We start from the raw sequence: 15647 nt of genomic DNA on the forward strand, positions 1-15647 counted from the left end.
AAGAAAATATAAAGGTATATTGAAGAAGACTTGAAGAGAGACGATTAGACATTACATGCATGACATATGTTAGTGTTTACGGAAGACATAATCCAAGATAATGAGTATTTAAAAATATGAAAATAGTATTTTTCAATAATCTGTCAAAGCCACGTTGCAATAATTCAAGAAATGGGATGTTTCACACGGAGTCCACGTTGAAAGATAAAAATAATAATAATAATAAACCAAATACTTAAAGTGGAAAAAATAAAAGAGGTTGTTCAATGCAAAGCCATTAGAGAGTTTCCTGGTAAATCTTTTACTTATTTCTTGGTTAAAAATAAATTAATAAATTGTCAATTTTGATTTTGTGTAGTTTGATTATAGTAATATTTTGTTGTAGTATTGTTCCCCAATTATCTGAAGGGAAATCTTGGAGTAATAGTAAAGTTGTTGTCATGTGATCAAGAGGTTACGAGTTCAAGCCTTGAAAATAGCCTCTGGCATAAATGCAAGGTAAGGCTGCGTAAAATACACCCTTGTGGTGGGTCCTTTTTCGGACTCGCGCATAGCGGGAGCTTTAGTACACGGGGTTGTACTTTTTATTGTTCTGCTATTTGTTGTTCTGCTATTATCTGTTATTTTTAGGACTGTGTGTTGTTTTGTATAGACTGTTTTGATCTCGAAGTCGAGGGTCTATCGGAAATGACCTTCAACCTCTAAGGTAGAGGTTGGGTTTGCGCATATCCCACCCTTCCCAGACCCCATTTTGTGGGATTACACTGGGTATGTTGTTGTTGTTGTTGCTGTTGTTTTTGGTTTCCCACCCGGGCTCCAGTACCCGTATTGGAGTCCCGACAAATCCAGATCGCGCGTTGCAGGGCCCATTCTGGGGGTGGCGTTCCCAACAGGATTTTCTCCATACCTAGGGCTCGAACCCGAGACCTCTGATTAAGGGTGAGCACTTGAGATTGTTATACTGGAATTGGATAAATGTCATGATGAAAAAAATGTATTCATTATATGCACTTGTGTTTTGATGGTTAATCACCTGGATCTCTTTCTGTGCACAAATATTATTTTTTGGTTTTTCACCCGGTGTCTAGTACCTGCATTCTAAGTTGCTCGGACTCTCCAAAAAGTTGCCGCACCCATGTCAGATCCTTCAAAAATACACTACTTTTGGAGGATCAGACACGCACCCATCGGCGTTTTTGAAGAGTCCGAGCAACATAGCCTGCATTAGGACCTGAGTCACGCTCGAAGTCGGTAAAGCGCTAATGTGATACTGTTACAGGTTGTTATTAAATATGGAAAGAACCATAGCTGAGGAATACAAGAATCTTGAGTTTATTGAAGAGGTGACTACCAATGTTGATGAGGTCCAAAAGAGAGTTCTTGAAGAAATCCTCACTCGAAATGCCAACGTTGAGTACTTGCAGCGTCTTAATCTCGACGGTCACACTGATAGAGAGACGTTCAAGAAAGTCGTGCCTGTTATCACCTACGAAGATATTCAGTCTGATATCAATCGCATAGCCAATGGCGACAAATCTCCAATTCTATGCTCCCAGCCTGTATCTGAATTCTTGACAAGGTCCCTCCTTTTTTACTTATCTAATTAGTAGATTACTAGTCCTTCGTTTCAGTTTCGATTTCTAGGATGTTGTTTGACAGCTGGTGTCCGATGAAAGATACGAAGATTCTAGGAACTTGTGGTTTTAAACATGTCATTGACGTTTTCTGGCTGCAAAAGCATGTCACTATGGGAGAAATGGAAAGTTAGTTAAGTCGTTTCTGAATATAGAAAGTTGTAATTCATTTTGTAACGGACTAATAAGCGAAAAGTGTCGCATGAAATGGGACAAGATTCATTTTGTAACGGGCTAAAAAGGAAAAAGTGTCTCATTATGGTTTTGTACTTGTAAGTGAGTTCGAAGTCCTTTTTTTTTATGGTTTCCCATACGGCGTTCGGTACCCGCGTTGGAGTCCGACTAATCTGGACTCGCGCCGCATAGGGCCCCATTCGGAGGGAAGCGCTCCATATCAAGGATTTTTCCATACCCAGGGCCGAGTCCGAAGAATTTAATATTTGCTAAAGGGTGATTTTAATGTGCAGTTCCGGGACGTCGAAAGGAGAGAGAAAATTGATACCGACAACGGAGGAAGCGCAAGGGAGAACATCACCGCTTTACCGCATTATGATGTCTGTGGTGAGCCAATTTGTTCCAGATTTGGGGAAGGGCAAAGGAATGTATTTCATGTTCATTAAGTCTGAAGCCAAGACCCCGGGGGGGTTATTAGCTCGTCCCGCTTTAACTAGCATTTACAAGAGTCGTCAGTTCAGAAGCAATAGTCCCTACGCAAACTACACGAGTCCAATTGAAGCCATTCTCTGCCTAGACTCTTACCAAAGCATGTACTCCCAAATGCTTTGTGGCCTCTGCCAAAACAGAGAAGTTGTCCATGTTGGCTCTACGTTTGCATCCGGCTTCATCCGTGCCATACATTTCTTGGAAGATCACTGGTCCCTACTATGTAATGATATCCGAACAGGAACTATTAACGACAAAGTTACTGATCCTTCAGTGAGAGAGGCTGTGATGAAAATCCTCAAACCAGATTCAGAGTTGGCTGATTTCATCGAGGCTGAATGCAGCAACAATTCATGGCAAGGGATAATCACTAGGCTGTGGCCTAATACCAAGTACGTGAACGCAGTCGTGACTGGAAGCATGTCGCAATATATACCAACCCTCGATTATTATAGCAATAGCCTCCCTCTCGTCAGTGCTGTGTATGCTTCCTCGGAGTGTTTCTTTGGGATCAACTTGAACCCCTTTTGTAAGCCCAGCGAAGTCGCTTACACACTCTTTCCCACCATTTGCTATTTCGAGTTCTTACCAATTCACGGAAGCAATGAAGTCATCAATCCTATCTCCACCCCCACGCCACTCAATGAGAAAAACAAACAACAATTGGTCGATTTGGTTGATGTCAAGATTGGTCAAGAGTACGAGCTCGTTATCACCACGTATTCTGGTAGTGCCAAATGAAATGCTCTTTGACATGGTTTTGTTTTCCATTTATTTGTCCAACATGTCTGCTAATGCTTAGATTTTCTTGAATGTGTCGTTTCAGGACTCTATCGATACAGGGTTGGTGATGTGCTTCGGGTTGCTGGATACAAGAACAACGCGCCTCAATTCAACTTTATATGCCGGGAAAACGTAATCTTGAGCATTGATTCTGATAAGACTAATGAAATTGAGCTACAAAATGCAGTTAAAAATGCAGAAAACAATCTGATGCCATTCGATGCCCGTGTAACCGAGTACACCAGCTATGCCGATATTGCCACCATTCCCAGCCACTATGTCTTGTTTTGGGAGCTGACCGTCAACGCCTCCGCCCCAGTTCCTCCTTCGGTCTTTGAAGACTGTTGCCTCACCATTGAAGAATCTCTCAACAGCGTCTACCGCCAGGGTCGTGCGTCTGACAAATCCATCGGGCCTCTCGAAATCAGGATAGTGGAAACAGGTACTTTTGACAAGCTCATGGACTATTGTTGCACTAGCTTATTAGGTGCTTCCATAAACCAATACAAGACGCCCCGGTGCGTTAAACTTGCACCGCTCGTCGAGCTATTGAATTCGAGGGTCGTGTCGAGCTACTTCAGTCCCGTGTGTCCGAAATGGGCTCCCGGAAACAAGCAATGGAACAACACTGATTGAACTATTTGTCGATAGCGGAGGCAGGATTTTCACCAAGAGTTTTCATGATCTACTATATATACCTAAAAAAAATAGTTTTGACTGTCATGTCGAGCTACTTCAGTCCCGTGTTTCCGAAATTGGATGTTGCAAGTAAGCAATGGAACAACATGAATTATGGCGCTGACAAGATTTTCACTAAGAGGGTTACGTTCATTATCTACTATATATATATATATATACCTAAAAAAAAAGTTTGATTGTGTATATTGAGAGAATTATGGCGGGATGGTTGAGATCTCTTCCATCCTTAACTAGTAGTATCAGTTTTGAGTCCCAAGAATGGAAAAAACTCTTTTCGTAGTGTTGTCCCAGAAATATGTCTTGCAATGTGCAAATTTAAATTAGTCGAATTCTAATGCGGGTGTCGAACACCGGGATGAGAAATGACTTTTCTAAGAAATTGATGATGATGCTATAAATTATTCTCTATATACTATCTTTTTGGATTCATTTATACTTCTAAACAAAGCTAATTAATTGCTTGCTTTTTGAAAATTCAAAATATAGATATTCGAGAGATGAGGCACAAGTATCCCTCAAAACTATATCCGAAATTGTTATGACACGTTTAAATTTTACCTCCTACAACAACATACCCAGTGTATTCCCACAAAGTGGGGGCCTAGAGAGGATAAAGTGTACGCATTCTATACCACTACGGACATTTGTTTTTTTTTTTTTCAGATTCAGACGTCTGAATCTGAATGCATGTCTGAATAATCAAGATGTTGTCTCTAGATTTGAAAACTGAATGATCAAGACTGTTTGTTTTTCAACATCTGAATTTGCAAAAAAGATTTATTTGTATATATAATAAAATAAAAAATACAATTCAAATAAAAAATTAATTATATATTATAAAAGTGTGTAATTTAATACAACAAAATTATTAATTGATTGAGAAAAAATATTTATGTTTGTTAGTGATATTGGAGATGGTTTATAATAGTAGTTGCGGTGACAATGATTGATATTAGTGATAAATAATGTTGGTGGTGATAGTTGTAATGGTTGGTAATGTAGTGACTGTTATGATAGTAGCGATTGATGGTGGTGGTAGTGGTTTTGATGTGACGTTGCTTGATGTTAGTAGTTTGAGGTGTTGATCGTGTTGGCTGAAACATGAATGCATGATGGTCGATGATGTGTTGGTGCTAGTTGGAGATGTTGTTTGTTGGGATGGTGCAGATGGTTGTTAGTAGAGATAAATTGTAGCGGTGGTAGTGGTTGAAGTGGTGGTAGAGGTGACGTTACTAGTGATAATGGTAGTGGCGGCCGAAGAATGTGCGGAGGTTGTGATGTATTAGTGGTAGTTAGTGGTGGTGTTAGTTGTGATAGATGAGTTAGTCGGTAGTAGGGATTGGCCGGTAGTGGTTGATGATGGTGGTGTTGTCGACGGTGGTGAATATAATAGAACAATAGAGGTAGTAGGTGTGGTAGCGGTTGACAATAGTGGTTGGTAGCGATTCTTGTTGTCGATGGTTGAGGTGGGTGGTGGTTGACAATGATAGCGGTGGCAGAGGTGGTTAGTGGTGGTGACGGCTAGTTATGAATAGAGTGGTGAATATTATTATTAAACACCAGAATATCTCTTCAAACCTTTTAGACATCACCGAAACACCATGAACAAGAAACTTCAGGCACAGATACAAATAAAACACTCTTCCCTAATAATACAAATAGCTAAGCAAATATATTCCACAGAAATACGGTAAAAAATAATCTAGGAGAGTCATAAGACCCCCGCAAAGTTGAGGCGTGTTATAGCAAATTTCATCAAAGTTTAGGTATATTTCGAATTTTTTTTCCTTTTTTTTTAAACTTCGTATCGAATCAAACTATATCCCATAAATTGAAATAAAAAAAACATAATTTTTAATAGGAGGGTTGAGAAATGGGGTTTTGGGTGGACCATAATATTCTAATTTCCACTAACATATTCCAACATATAAACAATTAAAAAGTTAGATTTCCAATCAATTGATTTTCTAGTCCACATTCACCTTTATTCTGTCAAAATTGGATTATTCCTTTATTTCTTTTATGATAACAGAGTCTCGGAGCGACGATAAAGTTATTTATATGAAATCTATAAGTTTCAAATTTGAGTTGAAAAATTAACCGCGAGTATTTGCATTAAGGTAGGCTGATTATATCACGCATCGTAAAATACACCACTTTTTTAAAATCTATGAACGTTAAATACTTTATGCACTGGACTGTCCTGCCTTTTATTTCTTTATTAAAAAGATTAAAGTTATTGCCAGCTTTTTATGCAAAAATAATACATACAAAAAAAAAAAAAAGATAAAGGCTCTTTATCTCAATCATTTCAAACAATATTAGTTAGAAACAATAAATTAAATTCTTCAATAAATTACTAAATAAATTACACCTAATTTATCATAATTCTTTAGTTATTACAAGAATATAGTAAATTACAAGATATAATTTTTGCTGTGTGATAATTCTTCTGATATCAAAAAGTAGAATATACGACTATGTCCGTGTGAGTTTGCTCAAATTATCGATCTGAAGTTCGAATAACAGAGAAGAGTTTCATCATTACAATAGATTGATAATTTTAGTATAAAACTAACAAATTTACGATGAATCTTTTAATACTTCAAATAAATCATCATAAATTAGCCGATCAATGATAAATAACAATAACAACATATTCAACATAATCTCACATGTAAAATTTGAGAATGTCGGAATATATATAGCTATATCACTGTCTTATAAAAATAGAAAGATTATCTTCGACAGAACCTTAAAATTTCATTGATGTATTTTTTCCTATATTTAATGGTCCTTAATATTGGACCAATCACTTTAAAGTGTCTTTTTTTGTTTTTAAATTCTCTTTTACAATTTACTTTAAACCCTTTTCATCATCATCTTTTCCCAATCCTACTTTTAAAAAAAAAAAAAAAAAAATTGATCCCCACTTGTCCACTGTGAGTTCAATTGAACACATAATTTTTGACATGAAATATTGATATATATGTAAAAGAAAAAAAAGATTAAGTTATATACATCGATAGTTGGTAGACATATATAAATTTCTGCACTATCATATTACTGAACGATATTTTATAAGTAATAATGTATACTGTTAAATTTATATATAATCTTAAAAGTAAGACATGTTACATTATATAAAACAGATAAAAGTAATTTGATAATGTAGTTCTTTCATATTAATGATGTATATAACTTAAATAAATAAAAAATCAATATTGCTCAGACTCTTCAAAAATATCGATGACAACATGTTGAATGCTCAAAAATTCATCTCTTCATTTTTTCCTTTTTGGAATCCAACTCGGCTGGGCGGGTGTAATAATATTTTTGAAGAGTTCAAGCAACACAGAAAATCTTACCAACTTTTGAACGCGTAGTTCCAAAAGTACAGTAACAAGCAGTTCAACGCGTCGAGTACATCAATTTCATATTCTGAATTCGCCTAGGTCAGTTAATTTCCAGCGAAAATATTTACGATGGAAAATAGTTGCGATGAGTGAACGAAAATTATTTAAAAGGAGAACCAAAAGTAGGTGTCCAAAAATCAACAGTGGTCTCATGAGTTACTGGGAAAGTACTTGAAATTGGTACCAAACATAATCCTCGACCTCTCATATCTTTATTTCTTTCTTTTTCAGCATCCTCGAATTTATTATCGTTCTGTAAAATAAAAAATATTTAATTAAAAATAAAAAAAAATTATATATAAATATTCTATACATTTTTACCGCTCTGTACCTGCTGATGATGCTGCATCGATGCTCCACTTTTCATATATGGGGCGCTTAACGCCTGAAATTTTATATTTTTAAAAAAAATCAACAAAATATTCGGCGATTATAATATAATTAAATAATTTTTAAATCAATTATTATTTTTAGATAATTTTAGTCATGTACTTTAATATTGGTATCAGAGTAAGTATTAAGATTTAGGATTTAAGCATGATTTACACCCATTTATTAGGAGAAAAAATTATGTGTTTGGTTTATGCGTAATAATGAATGAGATAAGCACGTGAAGGAGTGGGTTGAAATCTATAATTAAATAATTAAAATTACATTCTCTCTAGCAAGTAATGCTTTTATATGAGATGGTAACACATTACGCATATCAAACTTATACTAACTTAAAGAAAATAAATATAGGAAGGAACTTCGATGTGTTCGGTGTGAAACTTTTTCATGTTTTTGATCAGGGGCGGACCTATAGGCAAACTTTTGATGCTCCGACATTTATTAAATTTAATTATATAAAAAATGTATAAAATTTGCTATAAGATTCAGAAAGCATCCAATAAGCCATGAAGAGAGTTGGGTGTTTTAATTTATAGATGAAATCTTAAAACTTTGAATATTGTGTGTTCGAACCTTCCGTGCATCCACGACTCCTAAATCCTGGGTTTGTCACTGTGTTTGATCGGTCAAAATTTTTTTTTTCTAAAAAATACTTTTGGAAGACAAGTATCTTAAAAATGAGAAAACCTGATTTTCCTAATTGACGTAGGAAAAACAGGTTCCACAAATTATATTTCACATTGATCGTGTTCTCCCCACTCTTCAGCACACCTCATCTTTCCCGATCCCCATCACCCCACACCCTACCCACCGTCCCGTATTATTGGTCAAGATCGTTATAAATGTTTTTAGCTGATTAAGTTGCTCAGACTCTCCAAATATGTTGCTGCATTCGTGTCGCGGTGTTCGATTCTCCAAAAATACACAAATTTTGAAGAATTCGACATGCATTCAATGACATTTTAAAAAAATTCAAACGACATAAATTTGTAGTATAATATTTTTTATTTACATACCGAACACACATTTAAAAGGAAGAAATAAATGAAGAAGATGCTTATCAGAAACTTACACCAATTTGATCATGTAGGAACTTAATGTACTCAATTGCTTCTGATAGTACAGATGCTGTATCTGTCTGAAGAAAAACAAAAATATTTTTTTAAATAAAATAAAAATATTTTTTTTATTTTATAAATTTAGACAACTCGCGATCAGTGGCAGAGTCAGAATTTTCACTAAGAGGATTCAGAAATAAACATACGAACAAATCGAAGGGGGTTCAACATCTAGTATATACACATAAAAAAAAAAATTAATCATGTGTAAATAGTATACTTTTTCACCGATCCGAACCCGTGGCCAAAGGATTGCTCTGCCTCTTCTAGTGGTACTCGGGGCCAGTGACGGTGACGGAGGTAGGATCTTCATTGAGGGGGTTCAGAAGTAAATATACGAACTAGTCGAAGGGGGTTCAACATCTACTATATATGCATAAAAAATATTTTTAACCATGTAAAAATTGTACAAAACAATATAATTTTTCGTCCAAACTCCCTGGAGAATAGGTAGCTCCGTCACTGCTCGGAGCGGAGTCAGCTTATGGCCAGGGGGTAAATGTTAAAATTATATTTTGAGTATATATAACAGATACCGAATCTCCTTCGACTAGTTCGTCTGTTTAATTTTTTGATTTTGAACCTCCTTCGTAAAAATTCTGATTCCGCCACTGCTTTTAGTAATTAAAAAAAATGAAAAATAAATAAATTAGGTCTTAGTGCTTGCCTTTCCAAAAGGTGAAACTAATTGTTGAAGTGCAGTGATTCTGTCTCCCATTTTCTCTTTTCTCACCTACAAAATAAATTTTAAAAAAATATTTAAAAAATAACATATGGTATTATAAAAATAAATATAATATTTTAAATCCAACGCGCACTAATAGTAATATTTCTAAAATAATAACTGACCTATTATCACAAGTTTAAAATTATTAATAATATAAATGAAAATTATACTGTCAGTGTATATACCTTAAACACTGGCGATGGAGATGGAGTTTCATTCCTTGATCTTTTATTTGAAGTTTCAGCATTGTTGATTTTCTTTGATATAATTTTATTTATATCTTTAACCTCTCCAATATTCTGTGTAGCAAAATTAATGAAAAAATTAAAATCATTTCATGTATTAATAATTGGATCAATAAAAAAATAAAATAAAATGAAACCTTAATATAACATGGTTACATACAATTATTAAATCTAGAACGAGTTCAACTGAAATCATTACTTTTTAATCGAATAATCTATATATTCTGAATTTGTTAACTCTAAATTCTAAAATTTACACGTGGTTATTGAATTATACTTATGTTGAGACAAACAATTACGAATGTGTATTATTTTTAATACGATTTAAATTTCTAAATGAGATGATTTCATAATTTAACATATGATATTAGAGCAGACAAAAGGACATGTGGCCGGTTCAATATCTCACCACCATTCAAAAAATTTTAAATATTTTTACGTGTTTGGTCCATAAAAAAGAATCAAGCCTACACTATGAGGTCGGAATGTGTCGAGATGTAATATAATTAAGTAAGTACAATTATCACTGACATTCATCCTGGTCATGAATAGATCACCCAGATTCGGGTTCATAAGCAGTAACAATTGTTGTATGAAGACTTGCTTTCGCTACGGCTCCGATGGGCTCCCTTAACCAAGCCACTGGCTATGAGTCTTTGGCTCATTCTTCAACAGACACGCGGTCAGAGCCCTAGATTTTGATGGGATATTAACCAGGTGTCTCGGATTCGAATACTACTAACTAAACAAAAACCCTAGAACTCTTCCCCTTTAACAGGCCTTGCATAGCAAATTCAAATTGATCGAAACTCCAAAATAGATATCGAACAACAACAATAACAACAACCCAATGTATTCCCACCTAGTGGGGCCTGGGGACGATAAAACGTACGCAGTTCATACCAGTGGCGGAGCAAGACTTTTGGTTAAGGGTATTCATATTTTTCCTTGGGCAAAAAACTGTTTAAAAAACAAAGAAAATAAAGCACTGCTACACATGCCAAGGTTCGAACCCGAGTTGTTGATGCGGAAATGCACACTGTTGACCACTGGACTATGCTTCTCTAGCTTGTCAAGGGTGTGCAACAACATGTATATAACCATAAATATCTATATTTAACCTATATACTCGAAAAAAATTTCCAACGAAGGGTGTTCGTTCATCTGACCACCCTTCGTTGGCTGTGGCTCCGCCACTGGTCCATACCACCACTTCCGAAGAAGTAGAAGAGGTTGTTTCCGATAGACCCCGACTCATGAAAATAGATATCGAACACGAAATGAAAAACTAAAAAGAAATGTTATTACGATTACCTTTGCTTTCTCATCAACTGTTGTGGTGTCATTGGGAAGTTGTGGATTATGCAAATTAGAAGAAAATAGACTTGATTGAACATCATTCATGGCAGCTGCACTTGCATTCCAAAAAGGAGTATTATTTGAGAAATGCAGCTGGCTGTGAGGCCGTCGCGGCGCCGGTGCCAGCAACAGTGATTGTTCTGATGGTGGCGATGTTTGAAAAAATTGAGGAAATTTAGACCAAGAATTCATCGTAGACGAATGCAACACTTGATGATTATCAGCTACTTCATAATTTGATGAATGGCTAAATATTGAATTATTCTGATCTAATGAAAAACCCCTAATACTCATTTGTGATGATGAATCTTCATAATTCCTGAAAAAAGAGAAAAAAAATATATTAATAAAATGTAATATAATTAAGTAATTAAAAATATATATATATATTTTTTTTAAATCAGATGATCACACAATTTAACAGTACTTACAATAAAGATTGGTGGTTCCATTCATGTGGTTGATGAGAAGTAAGACCTAAACTCATAATTTGGAAGTTAGGATCATGTGAAGACAAAACGTCTTCGCTTCCACCTCCTCCTCCACCACCACCGTCATCATGACTCCTCGAAGATCGAGACACCGACACGGAATCCAAGAAAGTCCTAGGTTTGATGTCCACATGATCATGATCAGCTTCTGTCGGCCAGTTACTACTATAGTTAGTAGTAGTGGTCGACGTGGAAGCTATGGGCATACCAGATGAACCACTATCAAACCTACTTCTTGATGACGTGGATGTATTATTTTCCCGCCAATCTCCTCCACCTAGTTGAAATTCGTCCGCCATGGAACGAAAATCAAGAAAAGAAGAACGTTTTCAATATCGACAACAATAAAAGAAGTGATAGAAAGAACAATAAAAGAAAGAGAAAATAATTTTTTTTCTTTGTGGTATTGAATCAAGATGCTTATTCTAGAACTATCTCTTTGCTTTACACTTGTGGTTTTAGGTATATTTATATATATATAAAAAAAAAAAAAAGTTGAAATGAATATTTGTTTATCTTTTCAATTCATCTCACTATTTATAGTATGAAATTAATTTGAATTTTGTGGGACTTTGAGAAAAGACCAAATTAAAGTTTTGATTGACTTTTTATGAGTGATTAGACATTTTTCTTAGGAAATAATTAATATTGTATTCCATCCTTAGCCAAACATCAATTAATTACTTCTTCTTCTTTTCTAAAAATCCTTTTTCCATTTTTGATGGTATTATCTTCTCAAAAGCACAATGCGCAATAGCAGAGTCAGAATTTTTATTAAAAATAGAAATAAATATTCAGTATTCCATTAAACTATCGTCAAAGTTTTTACGACACACTCCAATTTGACAGGGGTTCTATTACCCCATGAACTCAATTTTAGCGTATTTTTGTCATCCTTTGTGCTAACATGACACCTTTATTACGTAAAATAGGGTCCATGTCAAAGGTTACACGTCAGTTAAAAAGGTTCACAAAAGGTAGCATTCCAACTAAAAAGGTTGACAAAAATACGCCAAAATTTAGTTCTGGAACTAATAAGACCCCGGTGAAGTTGGAGTGTGTCGTAACAAAATTGGTCATAGTTCAAGAAGGTATTAGACGCTTTACTCTTAAAAATATATAAATATAAAGAAGAAAATATATGATGAAAAGTCATGAAATTTAATATCTATAATATCAATATGCAAAAATAAATTTAATCTTGTATATATAATATAAGTTTTCAACAAAGGAGATGCATATGAAGCCCCTAACCGAAAGTGTAAAGACTTTTTTACACTATTAGATCGTCGAAAAGATATCTACATATAAGTATGTTCAAAGCAAAAAAAAAGTGTATTGTGAAAACTTACTTAGTGTGAGGGATAAAAGATAATAATCTCAAGATAAGATATTAAATTATTTTATTCTATATTCGGTGAGGAGTATTAGTGAGTTCCGGAATTGCTTATCTCACTGTTTACACTATAATAATGAGATAAATTATATATATATATATATATATATATAAATACTTATCAGATAGAATATTCAATTCATAGGTGTAACTTTGTTTATCTCATCGTCATACCAAGTGGCTGGTATATATATATAGACAATTATTAAATTATGTACACAAATTAAATTTAAAACTTGATTATTTATACTGGTGTTATAAATTCAGAATTCATAAATTAAAATTCCACCTCTATGTGTAACTTAAATTCATATCTTTATACTCCATATTCGATATTCATATGTGACTTTGTTAAATTTAAATTTATGCATTGTAAAATATATTTTTGGAGACAAAAATCCCAACATGTCTCATGTTACATACTTTCTCTACAATATCATAAGAAATTCGAATAACTGCTTTAGATACAATATTTGAAAGTATCGATTGTGGTAATTAACACATATAATATGTTCAGTCGCTTCTCGTAAATTTTCATAACCCTATTATACAAATTAAAGGTGGGATATGTACTTGCAATGGATGTTCGAGTGCCGATATATATCATGAGCAATACGAAAATAGATCGAATAATCTCTTTGTTTAAGCAAGAAAAAGTATTTTTGACTTTTCCCTACTTTGACTCTTTTGTTATTTTTCCTAACAACAAAAATATATTTTAGTTTTGATATTTGTGGTATACCTTGAAAAAACTTTTTCTTCTTATTCGATATTCAATATTCATATGAGACTTTGTTAAATTTAAATTTATGCATTGTAAAATTTATTTTTGGAGACGAAAATTCCAACATGTCTCATGTTACATACTTCCTTCACAAAATCATAAGAAATTCGAACAACTGCCTCAAATATAATATCAAGTTGGAAGTACCTCTTGTGGTAAGCACATATGGTACGTTCAGTCGCTTCTTGTAAATTTTCATAACCCTATTGTGCAAATTAAAGATGGGATATGCACTTGCGATGAATGTTTGAGTGTTGATATATATCATGAGCAATACATAAATAGATCGAGTAATCTGTTTCTTTAAGCAAGAAACGTATTTCTAGTTCGCATGGTGCAATCAGTGATTGCAAAAAATTTATAATAAATCAATTAGGTCCTATTATAGTTTTCTAGCCACGATTCTGCTATTTTCTTCCCATGTTTGAAACATTAATTTTTTTTACTTAATTGTGTTTAGGGATATTAATAGGGGCTCTCGAAAGAGCTTCGGAATTTTTGAAAGAATTTTGAGGTCATTTTAAAATTTTGAGGCAGTAAGCCTCTGCGTTTTTACCGTGCCACTGAAGATAGCCTCCCGGTTTCAACGTGGAACGGAAACAGTATACCTCCGTGATCACCGTGTCACAAAGGATAATCTCTGTAATAAGCAGCGTGAAATCTCTCAATAATTAGAAATTAAAAAAGTAATGTGTGGTATCACTAGAATTGCGAGAATTATATAATAATAATTAATAAATTCAAACATGAAATTTTGTAGTATATGTAAAAATTATATTAAAAATGTCATGAGTTGGCCAAATTTGCAAGACACACAACAAAAGTTAGGGAGATTAACATCAACTACCAAATAAAATCATAATATTAAAATCTCTATCAATGTAATTCTAACTTTATAATTTGTCAAAACATCAATTTAAAAAACTCACCACTATGGCCAAAACTTTTGGTACATTTTTTATTTTATCTCAACAACTAATTAATAAGTCTATAATTTATTCCCTTTTAAGTATAGTGGTAGAAGTCAATGTAAAATATCTTTTGCCACTAAATTTGAGTCCATAAAATACATCATTTAATATTGGTAGTCCTCAATAGGTGGTTGACAACGTATATGGCATATGCGTCTTATCTTCAGAAGCTTATCAACATAGAAGTCTAACAGTTTTGTGTGACCTGTTCTCATCAACCGCCCTTCGTGAAAAAAAGATTGTTGTTATTATTATTATTATTATTATTATTATTATTATTATTATTACGGAAAAGCGTCTAATATATCCTTCAACTATTGAAAATGGTACACAAATACCCTCTTTCCACCTTTAGGCTCAAAAATACCCTTCCATCCATCTATTTGGCTCAAAAATACCCTTAATGTATTAGAAATGACTCAAAATGTCCTTTTTCCTCTATTAGTTCAAAAATACCCCTAGATTCCACCTATTTGGATCAAAAATGCCCTTGACATTAAATTTAAGTCCAAAAATATCTCCTTTTAACAAATTCTGATGTGAAATACAATTTTATTTAAATTAAATACATGACATTATTTTTATTGGTCCGCATGTAATTAGACTCAAATTCATTCACAATTTAATGGTCCTCTTTTCACTAATTTTTTTAGTTATATATAAAAATTTAAAAAGAATTAATTAATGTTTAAGTGCAAAATTAGAAAAGAATTCCTTAAATAGGATAATTAGCAAATGGCAAATACTCTCATAGTTAATGGTTGTCTATGTGTGCTCAAATATTAGAAAATATATTTTAGGTAAAATTTTGAAGACTTTTAGTTCTTTTTAGGTTTCGAACTTTTTATATATAAAAAAAAAAAAACTTGAAAGTAATTTAAGTCTTTATTTAATTTAGGTAAGAATGCATAATGTTTTATACTTCTATCCTTCACCAACATGAAACCATAAAAATAGTAATAATACAAAGA

General features: G+C 33.6%; 2 protein-coding genes across 5 annotated transcripts; one reads left to right on the forward strand and one right to left on the reverse strand.

The window, feature by feature from the left end:
- Positions 1-141: 141 nt before the first annotated feature.
- LOC107844929 (indole-3-acetic acid-amido synthetase GH3.6) lies at positions 142-4214 on the forward strand. 3 transcript variants are annotated; one of them, XM_016689251.2, is made up of 5 exons: positions 179-292; positions 386-498; positions 1280-1579; positions 2102-3024; positions 3124-4214. In XM_016689251.2, the coding sequence occupies exons 3-5, from the start codon at positions 1293-1295 to the stop codon at positions 3714-3716; spliced, it is 1803 nt and encodes a 600-aa protein (XP_016544737.2). In that variant the 5' UTR covers positions 179-292; positions 386-498; positions 1280-1292; the 3' UTR covers positions 3717-4214. The 3 variants fall into 3 exon arrangements, with proteins under 3 accessions (XP_047254312.1, XP_016544737.2, XP_047254313.1); XM_047398356.1 differs by lacking the exon at positions 386-498 and having other exon boundaries at positions 142-292; XM_047398357.1 differs by lacking the exons at positions 179-292; positions 386-498 and adding an exon at positions 538-939.
- Positions 4215-6872: 2658 nt separating this feature from the next.
- Positions 6873-12004, reverse strand: LOC107845805 (transcription factor bHLH123). Of its 2 annotated transcripts, none has more exons than XM_016690289.2 (7): positions 11466-12003; positions 10990-11353; positions 9616-9729; positions 9371-9436; positions 8658-8723; positions 7527-7580; positions 6873-7448 (listed from the first exon to the last, which is right to left on the reverse strand). In XM_016690289.2, the coding sequence occupies exons 1-7, from the start codon at positions 11822-11824 to the stop codon at positions 7296-7298; spliced, it is 1176 nt and encodes a 391-aa protein (XP_016545775.2). In that variant the 5' UTR covers positions 11825-12003; the 3' UTR covers positions 6873-7295. The 2 variants fall into 2 exon arrangements, with proteins under 2 accessions (XP_016545775.2, XP_016545777.2); XM_016690291.2 differs by having other exon boundaries at positions 7279-7448; positions 8658-8719; positions 11466-12004.
- Between the last annotated feature and the right edge of the window lie 3643 nt (positions 12005-15647).

Source organism: Capsicum annuum, chromosome 10 (assembly GCF_002878395.1).
Source record: "Capsicum annuum cultivar UCD-10X-F1 chromosome 10, UCD10Xv1.1, whole genome shotgun sequence".
NCBI lineage: Eukaryota > Viridiplantae > Streptophyta > Magnoliopsida > Solanales > Solanaceae > Capsicum > Capsicum annuum.

Coding starts and splice junctions, on each gene's coding strand:
- LOC107845805 (XM_016690289.2), bottom strand. CDS start 11,824: ATGGCGGACGAATTTCAACTAGGTGGAGGAGATTGGCGGGAAAATAAT. Junction 11,354..11,465: donor TGGAACCACCAATCTTTATT/GTAAGTACTGTT, acceptor CTCTTTTTTCAG/GAATTATGAAGATTCATCAT. Junction 7,449..7,526: donor CGATGCAGCATCATCAGCAG/GTACAGAGCGGT, acceptor TTTATTTTACAG/AACGATAATAAATTCGAGGA.
- LOC107844929 (XM_047398356.1), top strand. CDS start 1,293: ATGGAAAGAACCATAGCTGAGGAATACAAGAATCTTGAGTTTATTGAA. Junction 1,580..2,101: donor GTATCTGAATTCTTGACAAG/GTCCCTCCTTTT, acceptor TTTAATGTGCAG/TTCCGGGACGTCGAAAGGAG. Junction 3,025..3,123: donor CGTTATCACCACGTATTCTG/GTAGTGCCAAAT, acceptor GTGTCGTTTCAG/GACTCTATCGATACAGGGTT.